This window comes from Phalangium opilio, unplaced genomic scaffold, assembly GCF_054372755.1.
Source record: "Phalangium opilio isolate 3A_F unplaced genomic scaffold, DU_Popi_V2 ptg000209l_1, whole genome shotgun sequence".
NCBI classification, from domain to species: domain Eukaryota; kingdom Metazoa; phylum Arthropoda; class Arachnida; order Opiliones; family Phalangiidae; genus Phalangium; species Phalangium opilio.
The window spans coordinates 15,317,703-15,342,830 of record NW_028324217.1 but is presented as its reverse complement, the minus strand read 5'-3'; the positions used below and the strand labels follow the sequence as shown (position 1 = coordinate 15,342,830).

General features: G+C 34.4%; 1 protein-coding gene across 2 annotated transcripts; it reads left to right on the top strand.

Moving 5' to 3' along the window:
* Positions 1-38: 38 nt before the first annotated feature.
* LOC149620808 (glutamate receptor U1-like) lies at positions 39-25,128 on the top strand. Of its 2 annotated transcripts, XM_089854899.1 has the most exons (9): positions 43-178; positions 1,904-2,050; positions 3,507-3,613; positions 3,726-3,816; positions 4,955-5,116; positions 6,378-6,531; positions 10,096-10,313; positions 11,290-11,588; positions 24,279-25,128. In XM_089854899.1, exons 2-9 carry the CDS (start codon positions 2,000-2,002, stop codon positions 24,511-24,513), a joined length of 1,317 nt encoding a protein of 438 aa, XP_089711025.1. In that variant the 5' UTR covers positions 43-178; positions 1,904-1,999; the 3' UTR covers positions 24,514-25,128. The 2 variants fall into 2 exon arrangements, with proteins under 2 accessions (XP_089711026.1, XP_089711025.1); XM_089854900.1 differs by lacking the exon at positions 1,904-2,050 and having other exon boundaries at positions 39-178.

Here is a 25,128-nt window from a genome sequence, read left to right as displayed (position 1 = left end):
ACTCTACAAAATCTTTTAAACTTTCCGAACAGTGCAAGATAACGTTTGAGTGCCTCGGAGACTTTATGGAAAATTTTAGGATCAAGAAAAACAGCTTTCGTTATTTATACTTATTCCATTTTGCCAAATGCCCAACTTCAGCTTTAACAACAGAGTTTTGAAAATTGTTTACGTCCCCGTAAGTATATGATTCTATCAAAAACCAACTAAGGTGTGTCGCTAGCAAACGTTTCAACTTTTTGTTAGTTTTTTGTTTTTCATTGGGAATTTTTTTAGAGCTATATTAGGGGTGTATTATTATGAATAATGTATGGTTTGTGCGAGGATAAATAGAACCGTAATTAGTGCGTCCAGGGCCGGATTAAAGGGGGGGCGAAGGGGCACTGGCCCCCGGGGGCAAGGCTTGTTGGGGGCGCATTGAGTTAAACTATTCCCCGTTAGGGACATTTGCTGTTCCGTTTTTCCGGACTTAAAGGGGCACACACTATCTCTGCCCCCGGGTGCAAAATTGCTTAATCCGGCCCTGAGTGCGTCAAAATAAGTTGATTTGACGCTCGTCCAAACATAACGCTTCCTTCTGTTAAGAGCAATTGATTTAGTATAATTCTGCAATAAAATCATGAATCTATATAACTATGAATATACACCTCTATCATGTCGCTTTGGCTTGGGTGTTACGCTCCAAGCTTTGACGCGTTTTGCGTAGCTCTAATAGCCAATCACAAGACAAGAGGAAGTGACGTTCCGAATTTACACACCCCGGACTCGCCCTCTCTTCTCCCGCTCCTAACACTAGCAGACACGTGACTGATGTCTCCTTTCGCTAAGTCCCGCCCAAACTTTATCGAGAGGTAAGACGGCGTAACGCAGCTGTACATTCATAGATATAGATTCATGATAAAATGTAGTAACGATATAATTGGATATCTCTAAATTAACTGCCATATATTAAAGTACGGAGTACTCTTCACCAAAGTCATTTGGTTAAAACACGCTAGAGAGGAATGAAACCACGAATTTTAAATGAAGAAGTTGAAAACTCAGTGAAAAAATCCATAATGTTAGTTTTGAATACAGAAGGTTTTAAGTTAATAATCCGCTGATTCATTCTATTTTTCAAATGCCTAATAAATACAAATATTAATGTAAATAAGGCATTTAAATATTAATTCTTTAAATTTTATCCAATACAGAAATTACAATATTTAATATGTCCAATCATCAGTATAAATTTTAAGAAGTCAGAGAATGTTTCAGCTAGGAGTTGAACAGAACTAGAAGCTAAGGAGTCTAATATTTATTTTCAGCTCCAAAGAAAACCAGAAGTTAATTACTATATGCTCTCGGCTAAGTAGCATAGGCTCCAAACCAAAGTTGCTTATACTGTCAACAAAGAAGCATAGGGTCCAAACCAAAGTAGCTTATACTGTCGACAAACAAGCATATGCTAATGACAAAAGTAGAATACGTGTCTGATAGAAGTAGCATACACTCCTCACAAAAGTTTCATACGCTACCAACAAAAGTAGCATAGATGTCTGATAAAATTAGCAAGGGTTACTGATAAAAGTAGCATAGGTGTTTGATAAAAGAATCAAAGGTGTCTGATAAGAGAAGTAGAAGAGACTACCGACAAAATTAGCAAAATATTTAGAAGAAAACGTAGCATAGGCTCCTGACGAAGGTTTCATGCGCTTGCGACTTAAGCAGCATCGGTGTCTAATGAAAGTAGCAGAGTAGTCTAGTAGTAGTAACTCAAGCCTATAATTATTTTTATTTCAACTAAAACATTGTTGGTAAAGTTGACGTTAGTAACTTTCAGTGTTTTTCGTGAACATCCTCAGAGAGTTACGATTCTATATGACTCCTTGACTTGACGATTTTATTTTTCCTCGTTATATAGATTGATAAAACCGTTATGTTGGGCGAAATAAGGATCAGAGTGGTTCGTGACAGGAGATAGTCCAAACGTCTTTCGGTTTTTGACTCGAGTACGAAAATGGCGAATTTTAGCTTAAAGCAGAAGTTTTTAAAAATTGTATATTTCCCGGTAAGTAATACTTGTCTCTCTATGGATATTTTTGCCATTCAGTATGTTTGGTTAGGTTTAAATAAAGATGGTCGAAAATTTTTTGTGCGCAAAAACCAGGTTTGTTATGTCATCGGCGCCATAAATCAGTGTTTACCTTTTGATAATTTTTCTGATTTCAACTTCAATGATCTTCTTAGTTTGCCAGCACTATGTAATATCAACCAATCCTGATTTGTGGCTAGCCGTACTAAAGGTGCACGTGCTCAAAAAAATAATGGAAACTCCGATTACGATCAGTTCTAGTTGCATCCTTTAGCCTTAATGACAAGGTTTAGGCTTTATACAAAAGTAGTATAGCTTAATTAATATGTGAACCCCCGGAATCATTTTTAAACTTGACCTGGAAATGACGAATTTTCCATTGAGTGCCCTACGAACATATATAGTCCCTGGCCCACCAGTTTTACGACTTCAGATCAAGTTATCGTATACATAGAAAACCTTCCCTCACAGGGAGCTGATTAGTCACGGGGTTTATTTATGATTGTATTGATCTGCTACGATTTACCGAAAGAGAAAAATGCACACTAAAATAGAATGGCACATTATGGTGTCGTGGTCACGCATTCCGTGAGTATTGAATTAGGCAGGCATTTCTCAAGTTTATGTGGCAATTTTCGTAACTTTATATTGTATGTGAGACACTGTATCGCCTTAGATCGTTGTTGGGCGCAGGGTGCTGTACAACCTTAGCACATTCAAAACCACACGGAGTATTGAAAAATGATTTTTGCCCTTGTATATTATGAAAAAAGAAAACAATAAAGTGCCTTAGGATTTCTTTGCATAGCAACTCAAGGCGACTTAAAAGCAGACGCACTGAATTACTCTCTCTGAAATAAATTTGAGTTGAGAAACAAGATTATCTTAAATATTAAAATAGATATAATTAATATTGTATATTTTCTTTGTTAGTTATTAGCATTATTCGCGATATTTCCATCGTTTTAAAAAAAGAACATTTGAACATTTTTGAGAGACTTCACTAATATTGACGTTTGCAATTATTATTTTCGCCTTACGCAAATCGGTAGTATATTAAGGTTTCGAGTGACAGCTAGGATAAGAAAAGCTCGGTTGCCTTAAACTTTGGTGGTAGCTCCAAATTATTTATCATGCCTAAATCGAATAATCAAAGACTTTTCATATTACGGTTGCGTTTGATTAATAGCCACTGAGACCTTATAGACCTTAATCACATAAAAACAGTCCCTCTGTTGTTAAGCCTTTGCCATAGTTGGTTAAATTTTTAAAATAGTAATTTTTGTTTTTGATCTTTTAATTTGGTTGGTTGCCTAGCGATAAGTTACTTTTAGTATATTAATTTCTTGCAAACTAAGTCGCGGGTAACAGCAAACTTAAAATAAAACTAGTTTACTAAAATCTCACAATTACTATTTCTCTCATGAACCAGGTCTACCCATTAACTACGGATGACGTTCATTCAACCGAACTTGGAGCAGTAGTTGGAAAAATGATCAAAACTTTCGGTACGAAACTTCAAGAGAAACTAAATATTAGGTAAGCTGATCGATTACGAGAAAATCACAAACAATGAGAACTACAATTTCAAATTTAGTAGTTTTCATTCACTAGCGGTCTCTTATAACTGTTATAACACGTGTTTTCCAAGTTTGCAGATGATCCCTAACTTCGACTTGTTAAGCAGCTACCGCGGTGAAGATGGTCGGTGGAAAGGAGTACTAAGTGATGTGCAAAATAATGTTAGTACTTGTACTCGATACAATTTTGCAATCTTCATATACATATAGAGGAAAAGTGTTAGAAGCGATTCTGAATCCAGTACGATAAAGTCAATATAATTTATGCAATATCCACGCGCTACAATATTAAAAGTCACGTAAAAAATGTACGTATTAGCTAGTTGTGGTTGGGGATGGGGTGGGCGTGTTAGTTTCGTAGGCGCTAATGTAGTACAGTATTCATGTTTTCTAACACGCTAAGGTAATATTCGAGATGGCCCAACGGTTGGGGTACATTAAGGTCTCACCACACCTAGCTAAATGGTCTTTCCGTCTATCCAGCCTCCACAGACTAACCAAAAACATACAGTCACACATTATAATCGTAAAGCCAGTATGTCATTCATAACGTAGATATAAAACTATAACAAGTTAACAACTATATATGTTTTCAACGACAACTATAAATAAATAAGAGCAACCCAGCCCTTTACACAGAATGAGAGATAATTTTCATACGGAAAGGGCACTATAAGTACCATGCCCGCATTCCCCATCTCTCCGTAGGCAACCTAACAAACTGGTCTATAAAGAAAATATCGAGCTTTCCAATAAATCCGTTTTGATATAGCCGCCCATAAAATTAACCCTAAACTTCAGGGTTACACAATCTAACCGGGTAAATACTTTGACGATGCCGATCTTATTTCTTTCCCAATACTTTGAAGAGCCTAAAGAGGATCTTTTCTTAACTATAGGTCCAGACAAACTTCTTTTACGTCCATCGGATGTCGGAAAATTGCTCTTAACTCATACCATAAAACTAACGTATTTCCTTTCTCAATTCTTTGACATTACGATTGTGGATCTTGCCTTGCTCGGTTTGCATCAACGCTGGTTTTTCGTGTCGTCGGGCTAGAAAAACACACACACACACCCATACCAAACACCATCGCAATTCTAGGTGTGATTACACCTAACAAAAACTGGGTAGCGCTTAGGCGAAATAGGGCTACCTGATCCCCATTAAACCTAGTATAAGCCTAAACCTAACCTATACTTAACACTAATGTAATCCTAAGCTTAACCTAACCGGGTCGCCACCTTAGTTCCCGAATTAGTACTTATTTTACTCATTTAATTATTTTCGATTATTAAGGTAATTGACTTGTCATTGGGACCACATGTGGCTAATCCTTCGATTATTCAAGACTTTCAAGTATCTCCAATATTTTATCAAAACTCGTACATGACCCTGGCTTCAACAGAAAGTCAAAAACCGAGCAATTTTTTCGCCTTTTTGTCGACATTCACCATAGAAGTAAATATAGGCAAATAAAAAGTGTTTCACAAGCTGCTTGCTCAAACACTTTCATATCCTCCCCGCTGGTCACTCTGTCTTTATACGTTCAAGGAAAATGCACCTGCACTTCGGCAATGACTGTAGTTAGTGTTTCCCAAAGCTGTAACAAATATTTTGATCGATTATAAAAATATAATACATCTTAACTTACTTTACTTTGAACGATTGCAATATGTGATTTATGAAGAAAATGTTTTGTGAAATTTTATAGTTTGTTTTAAATAAGATCACTAGACCATACTCCTAGAGACAGTTTTTTTTTACTAATTTTTGGATCAAAATTGAAAAGTTGGTCTAAAAATGTAATGGATGAAGACAAAGGTTTTAGGAAACACTGCAGTAATTGCGCAGCAGGAGGGTAAAACTATGTTATCATATCAGGACCCCCAGAGTACTGTACCTATAATACCTGAAAACTATGGTCCTACAATACCCATATATGTTGGTTAAAAACACTTAAGAAGTTCTAAAAACAATTATAGGCTTTATTATTATTTTTCAAAAGAGGTGACGTTTTAAATGCCGTTTGAGCAAGATAACATTAAATATTCAAAAAGGAGATTTAAAAGCAATTATTAAGTTATATTTAAAATAACAATTGGGCCTAAACAAATCAAGAAAAATCGTATAAAAGGACAGATTAAACCTTAAAAAGTCGTGCAATTTGGCAACCTTGGGTTGGTCCACAGTCAAAAATACCTGACATTAAAATTATTTAACAGTTAGATAGTTAACTATGCAAATTTCATAGTAAATAGTTTAACTTGTACAATATTAACTACTAGTCCGTATAGTACCTGACTGGTAAATTGAATAACAATAAAATGTTTTATAAATAATGTTTTAAAAGTTTTCTCTACTCTCGAATATATAAAATACTTCCTGTGAAACTCCGATAATTCAAAACTTTTAAAGTATATGACCAAGATAAGTTTGAACGTATAAGTTGATGATTTTTGGAGCTATAAGTGTATAAATATTCCAAAAATTTGGCTTTTTATTCATTCCTGATAAGATCTATTAATTTTGCACATGAATCGCAGGGAGCCCTGTCACAGGCAAGCGGCTTGCATAGTTTTTCAAGGCTTCATGGAGTATTTTTAATTGTGAACAATTTTGGAAAAAAACTAAAATTTTGAAATTGCACACAAAAATCAATCTACTCGTTTGAACATTTAATTATATTTGGGTAATGAAAAACGTGTTTTATGTCAAATAGATTTGGTACTGGATAGGAATTTCTATGCTCGCGTTGATTATAACTACCACTCTAAGCGAGCTCGTCTCCAAGAAGAAGAAAGGTCTTAAGATACAACTTGAAGAAATGATCTCCAGCAATTTTTGGGCCTATTTAGCAGCGTTTTTCCAGGAAGGTATGATTTCTCAATTGCTGAATTCCGAACGGTGTACCTACAAAATAATAGTCAGTAGTTCAGCTATTCAGACTGACAGGCACTTGTTTTAATTTAAATGTACACGGTTCAAATTTCATTAACTCAGCATATAGATTAAAAAAGACTTAGATGGTCATTGCCTCATATTATTTTCATTATACATAGTCCAGAATTCAGTCATTTTAAATTTAAAATGGAATTTTAATTCCGGCAAAATTTAAGAAAAATCCCAAGTACATATCCATGTCCCTGTGCCGGACGCGTACACGATTTTAGAACAAGATACTTTGCTGGTAAGTGGCTTGTTCCACAAAAACCACCCCTTTATCCGACATTGGGTCTACCTCATTTGGGACCAACGTTGGCTGGGTCTTGAAAGGGGTAGAAAAACCGCGGTTTTAAAGTGGTTAAAATCAGGTGGCAAAAACTAGTTTTTTTCGCGTGGTTTAAACCTGGTTAATGTCGGAATTTTTAACCTAGTTTTTAAATAACTTTTTGACTAATCATTCGTTAAATATTCGCAAAAACACTTAGAAAACTTTAATCTGAAGTAATATCAGTTATCATTATGCCTTAAACTTACTAGCACGGTCCGGGTGCTTCTAATCTATAGCCTGAGAAAATTCAAGTCTTCTGATTTTTCACTCTCTTGTTATTGGCCAGATCACCAAATATTTTGACTTATCTCAAAGTATTATGTCAGCCTTGATAGCAAAAATGTTTTCTAATCGGTCTTTTATTTATGAGAAATTTTGAAATAGGCTAGAGATTGAAACCGCTACTACTTTAATTCTACTACCAAAGGCTTATAGAAAGACATCTGGCACATTCGAATAGTAATAATTTAATACAACAGTAAATATCTTAAATTAAAAATTTTATTGTATTTTTCCAACATAACATTTACAAACATCGCGAAAATGCACTTGAAACTCTCTAGTTTTCCACTTTAGTTTTTGCCGGTTTCTTTCACGTTGCCCAGCAAATTCTAACTTTTTCCGGGTTTTGCGAATCATGTTTGGGACAGTAATATGAATTACTGATAAAATATCCTGGAATTAATTTGTGAAATGGTTGCAAAGAAAAGTCAAATTAGCAAATTTTCTGACAAATATCTTTTCATGAGTAGTAACTTGGTAAATATGGCCGCAAAATTAAAAAGTTGGAGGCGTTAAACAGTGAAACCCTGTCAGTTTTACACATGAAACATTTGATTTAACAGATAATAACATGTTTAAAAAGAGCCCTTTGATAAATTTTTCAATGCTTTCTTGTGATTTTTTTTTGGACGGTTAAGTCTGTATTGCAAGTCCTGGTAAAAACAATTCCGCTCGACGAAGGTTCGTAATTAAGCTACTAATGATATTTCTAAACATAGCTCAGCTTCAACTTCAAATGAGCGCTTTTTTAAACATTTTGTACAGATATTATGAGACGATAGTTTAATGTAACAAACAATATAGTAGCAAGAATTAATTTAATATAAGAATGCCTAAGTCACTAGATTTTACGCTTCTACTCTTACGCCGGTGTTAGTGGAAATGTAAGCCCCACCTCTTTCATGTCCGTCATTGCTCTGCGCATTCCTATTGGATCCCGTCTGGATAGGTCATACAGGCTCAAATGACGTATTCTGACTAGATAAAAAAACCTCGAGCAAAGTCAACAGAAAATGGAGGCTGCCAGCGGTGCTGTAACGGTACGCGAATGGTTTTATTTGCCAATGACAAGTTATTTAAATGTTTTGAACCTAACTTAATGGATTTTGAATACGTGTCTCTACGTGAAAATCGTTCGTTCTCTAATTGTTTCAAAATCGAATCAAGTGTACTACACTTATGATTTCGTGAGTTCCAAAAACCAAACCAAGGCTTAACGAAAACTTAAAAGAGATAGATGGTGGAAAACATAGAGTAAGATAAAATATTAAGCCCCGTCTCCGTTTCCACCCCCACCCATGAGGGGGATTGTCGACTATCACGCGCGCACCGGACGCCTTTTTAGGTCTTCTTATAGTAAATTCCTTCTTGATAGTAGTGATGAATTGTAAGGAGAAATACAAATTGAGAAGAACTTCTGAAACAAAGACAGTTTTTTCTTTAATCTGTTGGGTTGTTAGCCATGAAGATTAACAAAGATAGTTTGCTTTTTTTGGATTTCAAAAAACTTCAAACAATTTCTATATTAGACCTTTTGATATAATATCAAAATTATTATTGAAATCATTATTTTATATCCATTATTAATGAAATTCAATCACCTAGGCTATACAAGAGACTAAAAGGCGGATGCTAGCTGAGGTCGGTCGAAATTTCGCGTTCTTTTAAAACACGTTAACGCAGATGTATTTCAAGCGTTTCACGCGACAACCATTCACACTGGAATTTTGCTTCCCGCTGGAGTCGCGCGAAAAAATGAGTAATTTTAATTTTGAATGTAAAGAAAAGAACACAAAAAGTCAAAATGGGTTAGAGAATTTTTTTTAAAAGAAAGCAACAAGGGACTTTCATAATTTGTTAGTGGATCCCAAGATTTCAGATCACAGGGGTAGATTTTGCAAAGGGGTTTATTTTTCAACAAAAAATCAATAAATAAATTTTTTTTTGTTATTTAAATCGGATTTATTTTTTATTTTTATTGATTTATTTGATTTATTTGATTCTTTTGATTTATATTGAACTAAATTACCAACCTAAAATATTTTGAGTCAAAATTACTCATAAACAAAGTAATCGTGACTATTAAGTAGCTGTTAGAATCATGACTATTAAGTAGCTATAAGAATCATGACTATTAAGTAGCTATTAGAATCATGACTATTAAGTAGCTATTAGAATCATGACTATTAAGTAGCTATTAGAATCATGACTATTAAATAGCTATTAGAATCATGACTATTAAGTAGCTATTAGAATCATGACTATTAAGTAGCTATTAGAATCATGACTATTAAGTAGCTATTAGAATCATGACTATTAAGTAGCTATTAGAATCATGACTATTAAGTAGCTATTAGAATCATGACTATTAAGTAGCTATTAGAATCATGACTATTAAGTAGCTATTAGATATTTTCTATAGAGTTATTCTTATTGTTACTGTTCAAATGCTTGTAAAAAAGACTAACTTGACCGGTTGTTCATTTCCTAGCCTATTTCGAATCTTACTCCAGCTAAAATTGACCATATGAGTGACAAGACAAACTGGAGTTCTGGGAAAAACTTAAATTAAAATATGCTAAAACTATGACTGTTTGTAATTAGAGGCCTTTTCTAGTAAAGTTTCTTATACATTTTCTTGGAATCTTAGAAAACCTTTTTTTAGAATAATAAATAAATATTAATTTTAATCAAATGATTTTTTAAAAAATCGCTTGATTTAAATCGGCGATTTAAATCCAACTGACTTAAATCCAACTGATTTAAATCAAACAACCCTGGTTTGAATCCTATTCCTCGTGGCACATTTTTAATACGAATAACTTGTACTTTAAAGAAAATTTCATAATTTTAACATTCTAATGGTATTGTTCATTTGAAATAGGAACTCCGCGAGAACCTTCGACTTTTAGAGACCGTTACTTGTTCGCTTCATGGTTGGTCGCCTTGATTGTACTTCTCAATTCCTTCACCGGAGAATTTAAAGCTCTACTTCTAATCAAGGCAGAAGGGGAAAAGATGGCTAATCCCGATGACTTGGCCAAGAGACCAGACCTCTTTTTAGAGCTACCAGACTATTATTCTCATCATGCATGCTTTAAGGTGAGCCAAAAAAGGTGTAGAAATAGATGTAGATATTAAGTAGGCCTGTGCGAGTCCAGTTTTTTTGGGCTTCGAGTCGAGTCTCAAGTCCTAAAAAAGGTCTTTTAGAATGTCGAGTCGAGTCACTTAACTGGTATCGAGTCCTCGAGTCCTAAATTCAGCTTCAAAACTACGTCTCAAGTCCAGTGTCGAGTCATGATAAATAATATCAAGTCCCAGTCAAGTCCTAATAAATTATTTCATGTCAAAATCAAGGCTAAATATTTTCATATCTTTTATTTTTTATTCTTCATTTGCTCAAATATCACAGCTTGGATATTAAAAGTAACAAACGTCAATAAACATGTTCTAGCTGACGTCAAATTTTTTGTCCAATCACCCGTCTTGTCTAATATCTAAATCGGTAAAACCCCACTAGATACCGCGCTCTATTTGAAATTCCGAGTCACCGAGTTCAGGCGAAATACATGGATAAAGGATGAGCGTGAGGAAATTTGTTTTCACGCTAGAGGGAAGGCAACTCCCTATCTCCGAAGGCAGCTTATTCGATATATACTCTGTTGCAGCTTCGGTTGTCAGCACGGGAAATCTAGGCCTCTATGTTATGTAGATTTGTGCGTGCTGACAAGAGACGTGCCCGTTTCTTTGAAGAGGCAAACCGTTCGTATAGGCAAAGCTAGAGCTGAAATGTCCTCTTAGTTTAGTGGCCCGTGGTAGGACTGTGCTTTAAAACGTTTTGTTGCATTCTGCATATTCTCCAAATTTATTTTGTACCTTGTCATTTGCCTACAATAAAAACTGATATCCAAACATTTATTCACACCCGATGTTAGAGGTATATAATTTAGTATAGTGACGTCATCCGTTGGCAGTATTGGGGGTTTTCCGTAAAGGAAGGTGACATTCTGAACTTTTCAAAAGTTATTTACCTGCACTGTATTCTAATTAGTTAAAATTATTGTATTTTCGTTTCCAGGACTATCCAACAAACGCTGAAAAAATCATATGGAAGTCAATTTTGAAGCGTGGTGTAGAGAAATCGTTTTTTCATAGTAGTCTACTGAACAAACCGGAAATCTATCAAAGAGTCAAAGATGGTGGTTCAGTTATGATGTCCGATCCTAATATAATTAAGATCAACTTCGCCAAAATGTGCGCGAGCCTGAAAGGATCACGTACCATCTATTACTTTGAAGGACTTTGCGGATCATACTATTTAATCTTACTAGCATCCCCCAAAATGGACAAAGAAATCTACCAGATATTCTACAAAAGGTTAGAACACTTCCTAAAATTCGCTATTTACACAACGTAGAGTATGTTTATTTGGCTTTTTGTTCTTTATGCACAGTCATAGTTCGCTTCCAAATTCGATCAAACTTCATAACTGATTTTAGTAACTCTAACAAAAAGTTTTAAAAGTGTCTTAAACGAGTTATTTTCGAGACGAAACAGTTGCGATTAAGCCTCTAAAGACCAATTGCATTTGAGCTTTTTGGTTTAAGCCGAATTAAGCTAGAAATTTAATTTCTTAAAAACATCGGGCGGATAAATTATATGGGCGGGACCAAGAGACTATTTAGTATTTAGTTTCGTCATAGACATCAACCTAGTTTCCACACTCCCTAGTTTGTTTCAAGGGTAAAGGGGGTAGCCATCATAGAAGCAGTTCCCATATAAGAGGATATAATTATAGGGGTCCTCCTTATAAGTCAAATACTTTGAGCCTCCTGGAAATTCGCGAGAGCGGAAATAAGCAGAACACTTGAAATGTATCCAGGGACACTATTTTCTAAAAATTTAAATGATTAAATACCCAAATCCAAATGTAAACATTAGGGTTAGTTCCATAAAGAGAGAGAGAGAGAGAGAGAGAGAGAGCTTAAAACCTTTTTCTCTAACCCAAATCCAAATCAACATTTTAATCTCCCGCCAAACTATTCACCTTCTCAAATTATACTCTTATTTCTTTAACCCAAATCGACATTTGAATCTCCCGCGAAACACTTACCCAAATGTACGTCACTTCCTATTTCATTGCATAATTTTATTTCAGCATAAATTACACTACACTTTACAGGCAGTAAATTAATTACCTACGATAAATTAATTTATTACTTTAAAATTAGAATTTTAATCATTATAAAACTAAGCTTTCCTGAAGGTTTTAAACCGTTTAATTGAAATTAGTTAAACTATTAGTGATGATCAATTGGTCAATATCGTAAATTAACCGATGTCAATACCAATTATAAAATCAATGAAACGAAAATATCAATATCAAACAATTATCCACTGGAAAAGATATCAAGCTATTCTTTAATTTAAATTTCTCAGGTTAAGTTTCAAAAGAAGATGAATTTTATTATTTTCTGACACCAAAATTGGCAGCTTCTTTGCATAATTCCCGAAGTTTTTCTATTCCAAAACAGAAATGTTAACGTTTTGTGATATTAAAGGAGAAATATAAATATAATTTTCGTTTCTTTTGAACTTTAATCAAATGGCCATTTGTATGAATACACTTACCGATAATGGATTTTACTAATCTAGACAATTATTACGTCTTTTAATTAATATTTTATAAATAATACCTGAATATTTTTTTAAATATGTAAGATTAGATTATTATTTCAGATTAATGAGTTAAAAAAATTGGTATCCGTGTTTCAGTTAAGCTTTGATATTGACATCGGTTAATTTACGATATCGGCTAACGATCCTAGTCTGTTTATAACATTAAATCGGAACTTCAAGTGTCACAAGACAGTATATAACTTCAAAATCTCAACAGGATATCCGTGGTTAAACTTATTATTATATGTGATTATGTAATAAGATAATGTGACGAAGCGGCTCAGTGAACGTAGGGCAATGGCCTCAGAGTTTTGCTTGCAATGGTCAAGCTAAAATTCCTCACTTGACGCAATCTTCTAAGGAGCTATTAATAAAATAACATATTACGAACAAAAATGGTCTCACTTAGACCACAAAAATTATTATACAAAAACGTCTTTGTTTGGACCAAGACCGAAAAAACCAACGATATGAGTGAGGTTTATCAATTGACTGAAGTTTCAGATATTGAAATTTTTCTTTAAGTATTTCTAGTAGTTTAATCCTTAATCACTATTTAATTCAATCAACTGATTTTACTCTTAATCGATCTATTCCCTCTAAATTTATTCCAAAAATTGCATATCTCCGCTTTTTCAAGAACAATTCCATTTTCCGAAAACATTTTATCATGAAATTAATTATTTTGAAGGGATTTCGTGTCGATGCACATTAACTTGTAAGCACCTTGACGGACATTGGTTTAAATGTTAGTGGCTTGAGAAATTTTCAAGTTTGCACCAAAAAATGTTTTTTCAATGGTTACAATTTGTTGAGAAGAGTAATTTAGTTTGCTCGGACTAATAAAATAATGTCGTTTATCAAAGGAAAAGGAACAACTTTTGTCCCATGTGGTACCTTTTAGTAGGTAGCTCTCCTTTCATGGACGGGAAAAATATTTTATAAGCATAAAAATAACCAAAGGTTAGTGTAAAGATTCCATAAAAAGAAAAATTTCTCAGTACTGTACAATGTCATTTTATATTCTTTTCAGCGGAATTAATACGTAAATGACTTCACTTACTTTGCAGTCATCCGTGCTTGCAGTGTATGGGTGCTCTTATTAGAAATTCAGTAGAATATTACAAATATTAATTATTGATCCCTCTAAACGTACTCCCTTCAAAATAATTAATTTCATGATAAAATGTTTTCGGAAAATGGAATTGTTCTTGAAAAAGCGGAGATATGCAATTTTTTGAATAAATTTAGAGGGAATAGATCGATTAAGAGTAAAATCAGTTGATTGTATTAAATAGTGATTAAGGATTAAACTACTAGAAATACTTAAAGAAAAATTTCAATATCTGAAACTTCAGTCAATTGATAAACCTCACTCATATCGTTGGTTTTTTCGGTCTTGGTCCAAACAAAGACGTTTTTGTATAATATCTGTCACTTCAGTCTTAAGGCAGTAGTCAACTCTTAACAGGCTGAAAATGTCATTTCCCGTCCCTATTATCTAAGGAACCAAAAATGCTATTAGTTGGCGGTTTTGAATAAAATATAAATCGAAATCATCTTTGGTTTGTCATACATTATTGATAATGATGGCACGAGATATTAGTGAGTATTAAATAAAATTAATAGCCTTTTCAAAATCGTAAAGTTAATTTCGTAGAACATTTTACTTCTTAAATAAGTGCATTGATTATGGCTAAAAGTGCGCCTCTTTTTAGGGTAGAAAGAAGCTAAAATACCATTTTTTTAGAAAATTTGTGGCAATAAACAAGATAATTAGCAATAATCAGGGGTAAAAACAAATCCATTTTAGTAAAATTTTGGAGCAGGGGAAATATATTCAGTTGATAAAACTTGATAATTCCAAAAACAGGTGAACATTTAGCCGCTCATAACAACCTAGCCTAACATAAGCTTAACCCTGTATCTAAACCTAACATGATCTATTACATCATAAATCAAATGGGTCTTAGGTTGCCTATTTATAGCCTTGATGATCTATACATGTTCTTGATTATTATAATAATTTGCCCTAATATGTTAAACTTACAGTTTTGGAGACTTGGGAGACCACAAAAATCCGAAATTGCGTCTAACATATGAATGCTCACTGAGAATAGCCAAAATAAAATTAATATAAAAATTAAAAAATAATGAAACCCTGTATACCTCATATGGAAGTGTTGAATTAACTGCGCTTACGTAAACACCACTGTCTTAACTGCCAAGCGAAAACACTTTTTGTCATCTTTCCAGTAGTATTTTAAGTGTAAAACCTAGGGTTGGGAACTTAGGATATTTTTCTAGCATGAAACGAAGCAGACTAAATCAAATTCCAAAACAGAGCTGGAAATCAGCTTTTTTATAATCATAAAGGACGAAAGACGCTATAAAGAGTATATTACACAGACTTACCAAAACTCAACTTAAGCCTTGGCCAAAACGAACGTAGAAAAATTACTTCAAACGATATTAAAACCTCTATTAACTGTAATTATTTACCTGAATTACTTTTTAGACGAAAATTGGACCTGATAAAAACAATTTTGGTTTTTAAGGGCGTTATAGTTCATTAGAAAATCCAAATAAAGGTCATAAAGCTCGGATGAAATATCAAAAAAATAATTAGCGTTGCCTTACAGTCGTCTGCTATCATAGCCCACTCGATCACGCGCGTCACGACGCAAGCTGCTCGCGCTCGAGCAGCGCAGCGTCCGGGAGCGCGGATCGAGTGGGCTATGCTGCTATGAAATAAACTTTCTTACTGTCGTCTGCTATGAAATAGGGAATTCGAGGCATAATTAATTAGTTAAATTACAAAAATTAGACTTCAATTATTTAAAAACTAAGCAGGTAAGTTTCTCATTTAGTAAATTCTTGTTAATTTGAAAGTATTCCAAAAACTAACTTCGCTGTAGTTTTTCCGTATCGCCTATGACAATTTCCCCAAAAAACCGGGTAAAATGTAATGCTTTTTCTATGGGACGCTAACCCTAAAAAGGTGATTTTTTCGTTTAGCATTACAAACGGCTATCAAGTCATATCTACAAGGGCCTACCGGCCCTGTAGAATACTTAGCTTGAAAAATTAAAATTTAAATCAAAGTAGAAAATTCAGTTAAGCAAAAGTTTAGAGCATTGACGTCGGCAATGAAAATACGAGATTCCCGACGGTACATAAGACTCCCAGTCTCCACTCTCCCGTCAAAACTCAAAGCTGAAAGCTCGCGCAGCTAAAATTCCTCTCAAGTAGTAAATAAAGAACACGTGACGCAATCTTCTAAGGAGCTATTAGTAAATTAATATATTACGAACAAAAATGGTCTCACTTAGACCACAAAAATTATACTTAAATGTCCTAAAATTTTAATGAGAGGTGTGTTACAAACTATCATATTATATTAAAAAGAATTCAAACTTTTAGAGTGGATAATTATTTTAATAAAAATTAATTTCCAATGTCATAATTGTAAAGTGCTTTTGGTAGAAACACAAGGGTTCTTCTGAACTTTCCCAAAATAGGTGTGTTTTAGCCTTTAGAAACTATAATTTTGTTTAATTATAAGATTTTTAGCGTAATGTTTAAGCAATACGTTTAATCTTGAAAAGGGAGTGAAAGTACTAATATATTTTTTTTAAACTAATTAATTATGAACATTTTTAACCATTTTTGGATATAATCGATTGTAACACACTTGTCATTAAATTTTCAGGGCTTATACTTAGCTTGAAAAATTGATATTTAAATCTAAGTAGGAGATTCAGTTAAGATTTGATATTCGGCTCTAAAGCCTTAATAACAATGTTTAGTAAATAAATCATTAATAGAGTCCGGCATTATCTATCCATTATCCAAGTTATTTTATCTTCATCCATACTCGAAAATTATCCACATAACTCATATGCTAAATCGTATTATAATCCACAACTTTGTTTATAAATAATCGGTTATCCACCAATTTGTGGATAATGGATAGATAATGCCGAACTCTAAAAATTAATCACAATATTCAGTAAGAATAATCCTAGACCAAGCTTAGATTATTATTATTATTAAATAATACAATTAATCGCAGTGTTTACAAAAATTATACTTAGCTTGAAAAATTTATATTTAAATCTCAATAGGAAATTCAGTTAAGATTTGATAATTTTCGTTTTATTTGAACTAGTTTCTATATAGGAACTTAAATCAATTGGCCATTTGTATACACTTACCGGCAATTGATTTTACAGGGAGCCCACTCTTAAATTTAAATTCCTTATAGGAAAAATAGGAATTTTTTTCCGGAATTATAGGATTTTATAGGAGAAAAAATGTGTTTTTATAGGAAAATATAGGACTAAAAATGCTCTAATATAATACAATTTTGGGCTTAAACTATGTAGAAAAATCCCAAAAAATAAAAAATAACAAATTGGATTTTACTTTGAACTTAATTAAAATATAACATAATATAATATATAAAAAATCCTAAGCGAGCTCCTCAATTTCGGTGTCTTTTCAAATGTAATCTCGATAAAAAAAGCTAAATTTTGATAAATTTGATGCTAAACTATACGAAAACTTCGACTAAGTCAAAAATATAGGATATTATAGGACCTTTCATGGAATTATAGGATAATATAGGACAGGTTCAAAAATATAGGAATTTATAGGAATTATAGGACCGGTGGGCTCCCTGATTTTACTAATCGGGAATCTGTTTATAACATTAAATCGGAACTTCAAGTGTCACAAGACAGTAGATCACAAAAATTATACTTACCTTGATAAATTAATATTTAAATCAAAGTAGAAAATTCAGTTAAGCAAAGGCTTAGAGCATTGCCGGTTCCTGATAACGCGCCAATCTCCCCTTAGTTTATTCTCAGTATCATCTTAAGCTTAAAATACCAGGTTACTAACCGGCAAGTCGCGAGCAGCGCTCGGCATTCGAGGGATCAGGCAACTAGCGTAATACGCTTCCCATCGTACACCCTCAGAAAGACGATGGGAGATATGCCTTTAATGCGTTCTAATATTGAAATGAAAACTGTAAAAAGTAATCCCGAGTGTATTTCCGCGTTAAACGGCGTAATGCGCTTCCCATCTTACACCCTCAGAAAGACTATTACAGAGTGGCTTCTCCCTCTTCAAATTTTCCGTATGGAGTAATATTTTTGCAAACACCATCTAGATGTCGTGTGCAAAAATAACAAGTTGGGAAAGCCAAAATATTACCTCTCCGAGTGGAGATGACTATCACTACCCCTTAAACAACCTAAATATATGCATCTATCGCTTTTTTTAATTCTTTGCAAGTGCAGGAATTCAATTTTAAAATAGTCAATTGTTCAAGCCTTTTCAATATCTCTCAATTGCAGTGGAAACTCTAATCTCTCGCTATACCTCAACCGTATTCTTAGTCTACCAGTATGATTTGTAACATTTGTCCATATCAAAGCTGAATCATACCTCGCCACACAAAAAGCAAATGTCCCCAAAACATGGAAGCCACAACACAATCACACATAAGCTAGGCTCCCACTTAACCAAAATAATTATTAAACAGTTAAATACTCACAAAGATTGGCAAAATCAATCTCCTTCAGTAATACGTTGCGCTTAAATATATTATTTTCCGAACAAAATTAATCGAACAAATTTAACGTTTAACTTCTGCCTTTGAAATTCTATCATCAAAGAGTGATTCAACTGCTTAAAAAAGGTTTTTTTCGCAAATAGGGCGCTATCATATCAACCGCAATTCCGTCATATTTAAAAAATATACATTGCCAACACTTTTTTAGACACAATAGTGGAAGTTTTAGCCTCATTTAAAACATGTAAAACATTATCTCATCTACAAATAGCTTACACATGTCTTTTTTACCAATACCTAGCCGTTTGGATTTTTCTAAAGCAATCTTAGCACCAAAATATTTTTTGACACAAAATAAATGTTCTATATTCTTCATTTTTGAAAATATATTTTTAAGCGTTTATAATGATTACTCTCTATACCTACACTAATCTTACACAATCAAGGAGTATAAATCCACTAGTGGAAGCGGTGTTTTTATTGAAAATATATATTTTTAAGCGTTTACCATGATTACGCACTACAGCTACACTAATCTTACACAAACAAGGAGTACTATAAACCCACTACTGGAAGCGGTATTTTTATTCAAACGTAAAACAATTTCGCTTAAGTTTATCATCTCTAGGCATCGTTAAAAATGTATCTATCACTCCTAGGTAACTGTATGCACAGGATTTTACAACATTGTAACTCAAATTCATCTGATTATGTTTTAACAAGGTTAAATCTAACTGGGAGTAAGATGAAAGGAGTAGAAGCTTATCTGTCTTAGGAACTATGAAATTTTATCTTAACAGTTCGTTAAATCATAAGTTTATAACGAAAAAACGCGGAAGGGGAAAACGAGCAGACAACAGCGATTTTTGGGGGTAGAAGGTTAAGAGCGCCAAAGTTGAACTTCCTCTCGAAACGCAATTAGAAAGTGGATAAAATAATGCCATCAGCTATTTGACTGCGTCGATATATTTAACGACTTGACCCATGACATGCGCTTAACACTGGCTTTTATGAATCCTATTTAATGTTGGATGCTAGGAAACTTGGTAGACGTAACAGTCTGTACTAGTACCCAAGCATCCTTCAATAAACGCCTGGCAACATTGTGGTACGCATGGTACAACTAAAAACTAGGATGTGTATTTATCTTTCGACTCACTCCAAGCCTTTAAGCCCTCATTACAGAAGATTTGAAACACTATCGTAATTCCTAGTGTCTCAAATCTCTACGTTCCTGTCCATTATGAACAGTGCTGAGAGAATGATACATCAGAAAGAGCCATTCAAATCGAATTGCCGAAAATATTATCCATATTTTCATTTCATATAACAGAGAAAACAAATTATTATGGTTCTGAGAGGAGCTTCCCATTATGGTTGTTGTTCTCAAAAATATATCGCAATGCACGGGCCTTGTTGGATATAGGAGGCAATGAAGGAAATATATCACAATGCGTGGGCCTTGATGGATACAGGACGCAATGTAGGAAATATAACGCAATGCACGGGCCTAAATAGATATAAGAGACAATGTAGGAAATATAACGCAATGCACGGGCCTTGATAGATATAGGAGGCAATGATTTAACGACTTCGGTACTTGGGTTTATCTTTAATATTTAAATAAATATAATTATTTTTAATTATTTTAATCGCCAGTAAATAACTTTAAAAATAGTTAAATCGTTTGAAATAAAGTTGTTCCTATTATCTTTCGAAACTTTGCTAATATTGACGTTTAAAGTGAAGGGTACCCCTCTTGCCCGCTTTTTTCAAATTTTGGGGTATATATAAGATTCGTTTCCATTATAATAATAGATAAAAACGCATTCGCGTGAACCGATGGTGGAAGCCCTGCCATTGGGAGGCTAGACGTTTCTCGTAACCCTAGCCGATCGCCGCGTATATCTTGTAACCAATAATAGATTATATAAAATGGACTTGGTTTGCCCAAGCCTAAAAAACAAAACGATAAGAGTTTTTTCCAGTTGATTGAAGCGCGGAAATTTTATTTTTCTATATAATTTTAAAGACAATCCGTATTTTACTACTCATGGGAATTTAATTCAATCTCCTGATTTTACTGGTAATGGATTTATTTCCTATAAATTAATTGAAATAAAAAATTACTTATCTCAGATCTTTCATGATAAAATTTTACGAAAATGAATTGTTGTTGAAAAATCTGAGATAAGTAATTTTTTATTTCAATTCATTTATAGGAAATAAATCCATTATCAGTAAAATCAGGAGATTGAATTAAATTCCCATGAGTAGTAAAATACGGATTGTCTTTAAAATTCTATAGAAAAATAAAATATCCGCGCTTCAATCAACTGGAAAAAACTCTTATCGTTTTGTTTTTTAGGCTTGGGAAAACCAAGTCCATTTTATATAATATCTGCTCCTTCAGTCTGCATTTGTATTAATCTATTATAAAACAATTTTTTGCCTGAAATGCGAAATTTTTCACTTCTAGGACGAGGTTAAAAATGGTTCTACACTTCTACTAATTCTTATAAGATACGGCTCACAATTCGTTTTAGAACCCGAGCTTTATAGTCAACTTCAAAACCAACATCCTGCCACGATTTTTAAACTATCAAAGCCGTATCTTTTACAGTCCACTTTACGATTGCAATTATCCATGACATTGCGTTCACTGCCCTTGTACTTTTACAGTGAGTGGCACCGTGGCCAGTTATTTTAATTAATATACCTAGGCCACAGGTCCAGTTTTAAAAAAATCCTTATTTCCAACACTGATCCATCTATCCTTCAAGCTTTTACAATCACCCATTTCATAGACTCACTCAATAGTCTGCATGGATTTATAATAGAAGCTTACGCTTCCTTGATATTTCACTCACCTTAAAACGCGCACAACATTTATTCCTCGTCTGAAATAGTACCGGCCTGGCACGCGCGTTTGTGACGTAGAATTTGAGGCAAATTCAGAGGGGGGTTGAATTTTTTCACGTGATCGAGTTCTAATTTTTAATAGCGCGCGTGAAATAATTTTTAAAAAAGCGCGCGCGCACGCGCGCCGAAAGAAAAAAGTTTCCCTCAATTTCTACGTCATCAGCCCCCCAGTCCCCACTCGCGCGAATTTTTATGACTTAAATGTGTTTAAAATCGAAATGCCTTACTGAAGGCTACAGTGAAATATCCATGGAGTGTAAGCTTCCATTATAAATCCATGGCCAAAGTAAGGCAACTTAAGCCTTGGTCGAAACTAACATCTAAAATATAAATTAAAAAGGTATCTTAAGGATAGAATTTCAACCGAGACACATAATTAAACGAAAATTAGACCCGCCAGAGAAATTTTTAATAAATATAGTGTTATATTTATTGAAAAATATCAAGTTATAGTTTCAAGGCGGTGAAATGGCAAATTAGCGTCGTCTACTGTAGAGTACTGAACAATTAGCGTCGTCTGCTGTAGAATAATCTTTTGAGGTACTTACATTTTTAATTAAATTAACACACTTAGACTTAATTAATTTTGATGAAACTTGAAAAAGGCACACCTTGAATAGTTACTTGTTAATTTGAAAGTACTCCGAAACGTAACTTCGCTTTAGTTTTTAAATGATTCGATGTGCAGGAGCACCAAAAACCCCATGTTATTCCTATGGGAAAATCGGCGAAAATCTGTGAATTTTCATTTAACATTACGGGAGGGTGTGGGATCTTATCTAGAAGGGCCTACCGGCCCTCTAGAATAAAAACGCATTCGCGTGAACCGATGGTGTAAGCCCTGCCATTGGGAGGCTAGACGTTTCTCGTAACCCTAGCCGATCGCCGCGTATATCTTGAAACCAAACGGTGACGAAGGAAAAGAAGCCGGAATGGACTGACTGGCGTCCATGTGGAATGGACAAAGACCTGAAGATGGTGGTGCACAGAAGCTGGTGTCAATGTGGAATTGACGAAGAACAGAAGATGGTGGTGCATAGAAGCTGGTGCAAGGTGAAATTGACGAAGATCAGAAGATGTTTGTGCTAGGAAGCTAGCAAGTACAGACTAGTGTCCATGTGGAGTGGACGAAAACCAAAGCTGGTGGTGTTGGAACTCAAGTAGGATAGCCAGAGGAGACAAACCCAAATTTCCGTGAACTGTCAATGCAGTCCGGAAATTGGGAACACGTTTGCTCCGATACGCAAACTGCGAACGCGGTCAAGTGGGGTCTGACAGACAGACACACAGACACGGCCGGTGTAATACCTCTCCGTGACATAAGTCACTCGGAGAGGTAAAAACTGCGAACGCGGTCACGTGGGGTCTGACAGACAGACACACAGACACGGCCGGTGTAATACCTAGGAGGAAATATGGGTGAAGGAGTCTTCGACTGCCCGTTCTTAGAGCTCGGGTTTCGGCCTCTCAGATGGGAGATTCGTCCAAGCGCACCTAGTTACATTGCACGTAACCACGTAAATCCAATTCAAAAAAAAATAGCGAGTTTTTCATGCTAGCTTAGGCCTTTGAAGCAACGCCGCCTATATTACGTGTTCACTGCACATGTAGAGATATTTTTTAATTTTATCGGGCGTTAATTCGACCCTCGCACAGGCTTTAATCCACCTTAAACACTTATCTAGTAGAGGTTTTGGTGTTGGGAAAGAGTAAAAAACCGTTACCTTTACTTCAGTTTTATCTTAGAACAATAATTTACTATTAATAAAAAATAAAATAATGATAAATGTTCCGTTAAAGCTCTAAAAAATGCAGCGCCTTAAACAAAATTTAAAACAAAGGAACAGACGACGCCCGATGACGATGAGCGCGGAACAAGGTGCGCGGCTAAGAATCTCCCAGAATGGACGATAATCTGTAAGCGCGTTTCAATGGGAAAACGGGCAGTCGAAGACTCCTTCACCCCTATATCCTCCTAGGTAATACCTCTCCGTGACACACGTCACTCGGAGAGGGAAAAACGATAGTCGATTATGGCGGTGTAGGTTTGGTTTTTTGAACTTTAGTAGTATTAGGGTCAGTTTACAAAAAAATAGTATTCGGTCGATTAAGGTTAGATTAGGTTAGTGTATGATGTTCTTGTTGTACTTAATAGATAAGGTAAACTTTAGGGATAAGAATTATTATAAACTCAAGGTGAAAACTGCTATTTCTCAAAACAGCAATTTTGAACAGTGTCGCTGTTTTTATGGAATTGCGGTTGCTATTTCGGGAACTGCTCATACAAGGTACACCCAGTAAAGTCAAGGGTGTTAAAGCATTTGCTGGAAGTAAAGAGTAAATACATCATATAACGGCCTGGATCATAGCAAAATCTATATCTATATAAATCAAAGTCCTGACTGACTGAATGATAATCAACGCCCAGGCCAAACCGCTTGCCCTAGAAGGCTGAAAATTTCCAGGAGTGTTACGCATAAGTAGTAGGCGCGTACTAAGAAAGATTTTTCCAATCCACCGCCATCTTAATAAATGGCACCCAGAAATGTAAAAGTCTTCTCAATGCAACAAAGTCCGCGCGTTTCAACCGTTTTCACAAATATTAAGTACACTGGTTTCCTTTAACCTATAGACGGGCTGAGTGGTCTTTTGGGTTCGATTTGTTACCATCTTTTAAAATGGTGGCCAGAAATTTAAAATCCCTTCTTTATGGATTAATGCCCTCATTAAAAGTAATAAAAATTTCCCCGACGGGCTGACTGGCAACGCCGAGTGCCTTCACTCCTAGCGTGCTACAAAAATACTAGTCATCAGTAAAATCTATCCATTCTTTGTATCACTTTGATGGACGTTCTTATTACATAATCGAATTTTTTTTGTAGTATACGTTCGATTACAGAAGCTAACTTGGTTGAAAAGTGGATGCGTGATGAGAGTAAAGATTTGTGGAAATGCTTCTCAAACCCTGAATACAACGACGTCACACCTTTATCTCTGAAGAATCTCTCTGGTGCATTTCTTATTTTTGTAATAATGGACCTAATGGCGTTGGCAGTATTTGTGGCAGAAATTATTGTACACAAAATCAAAAAGAAAAATATTAATAGGCATTATTAAAAGCACGAAAAACATATTAAACCTAAGACATTTTTGCAATAGACTAGTGTTTCTCAGTCGACTTATTAGTGTTTCTTAAGATTTTAAAAATGTGTGGGAAAATGTTTAGATAACTTTCCAATTTCCGGTTTAAAATTGCTAAAATGGGTTCGTACACTTAAATGAAATGATACATTACTGAAAAAAAGTGCGTGACACGTATTAGTTTTAAGTCAATGTTGGCCTAAATATACTTATTCTCATTGCCTCTAGATGTCTATAGTCTAGTCAATGCTTGTTAAACTATTGTTATATAATCATTTTATACCACCACATTTTTGTCGTACACCGCAAAAACTGTTCGAAACATTTCTCAGAAATCCAATGCACTTCACACGGAAATTAAGACGTGACATATTTCTAATCGGGCAATAGATGTGAACTGCAACTTCATAACCTTGGGAAACAATAGCTTAGAATTGTTAAACGTAAAATCTTTTATTGTTAGACCATAAGCCTTTGAGCGATTTACATAAAAAACGTAATGTTTGAAATTTAGAAAACATTTAAATCTAATATTTGATGTGAAAATGCAGTGTAACAAAGCAAAGAATTAAAGTGGTATGCAAAAGTTGA

Excerpts from the sequence above, each read along its gene's own strand:
- LOC149620808 (XM_089854900.1), top strand. The coding sequence starts at position 128 with ATGCCCAACTTCAGCTTTAACAACAGAGTTTTGAAAATTGTTTACGTC. Across the intron at positions 179-3,506 it reads TGAAAATTGTTTACGTCCCC|GTCTACCCATTAACTACGGA; the intron begins GTAAGTATATGA and ends CTCATGAACCAG. Across the intron at positions 10,314-11,289 it reads CTCATCATGCATGCTTTAAG|GACTATCCAACAAACGCTGA; the intron begins GTGAGCCAAAAA and ends TTTCGTTTCCAG.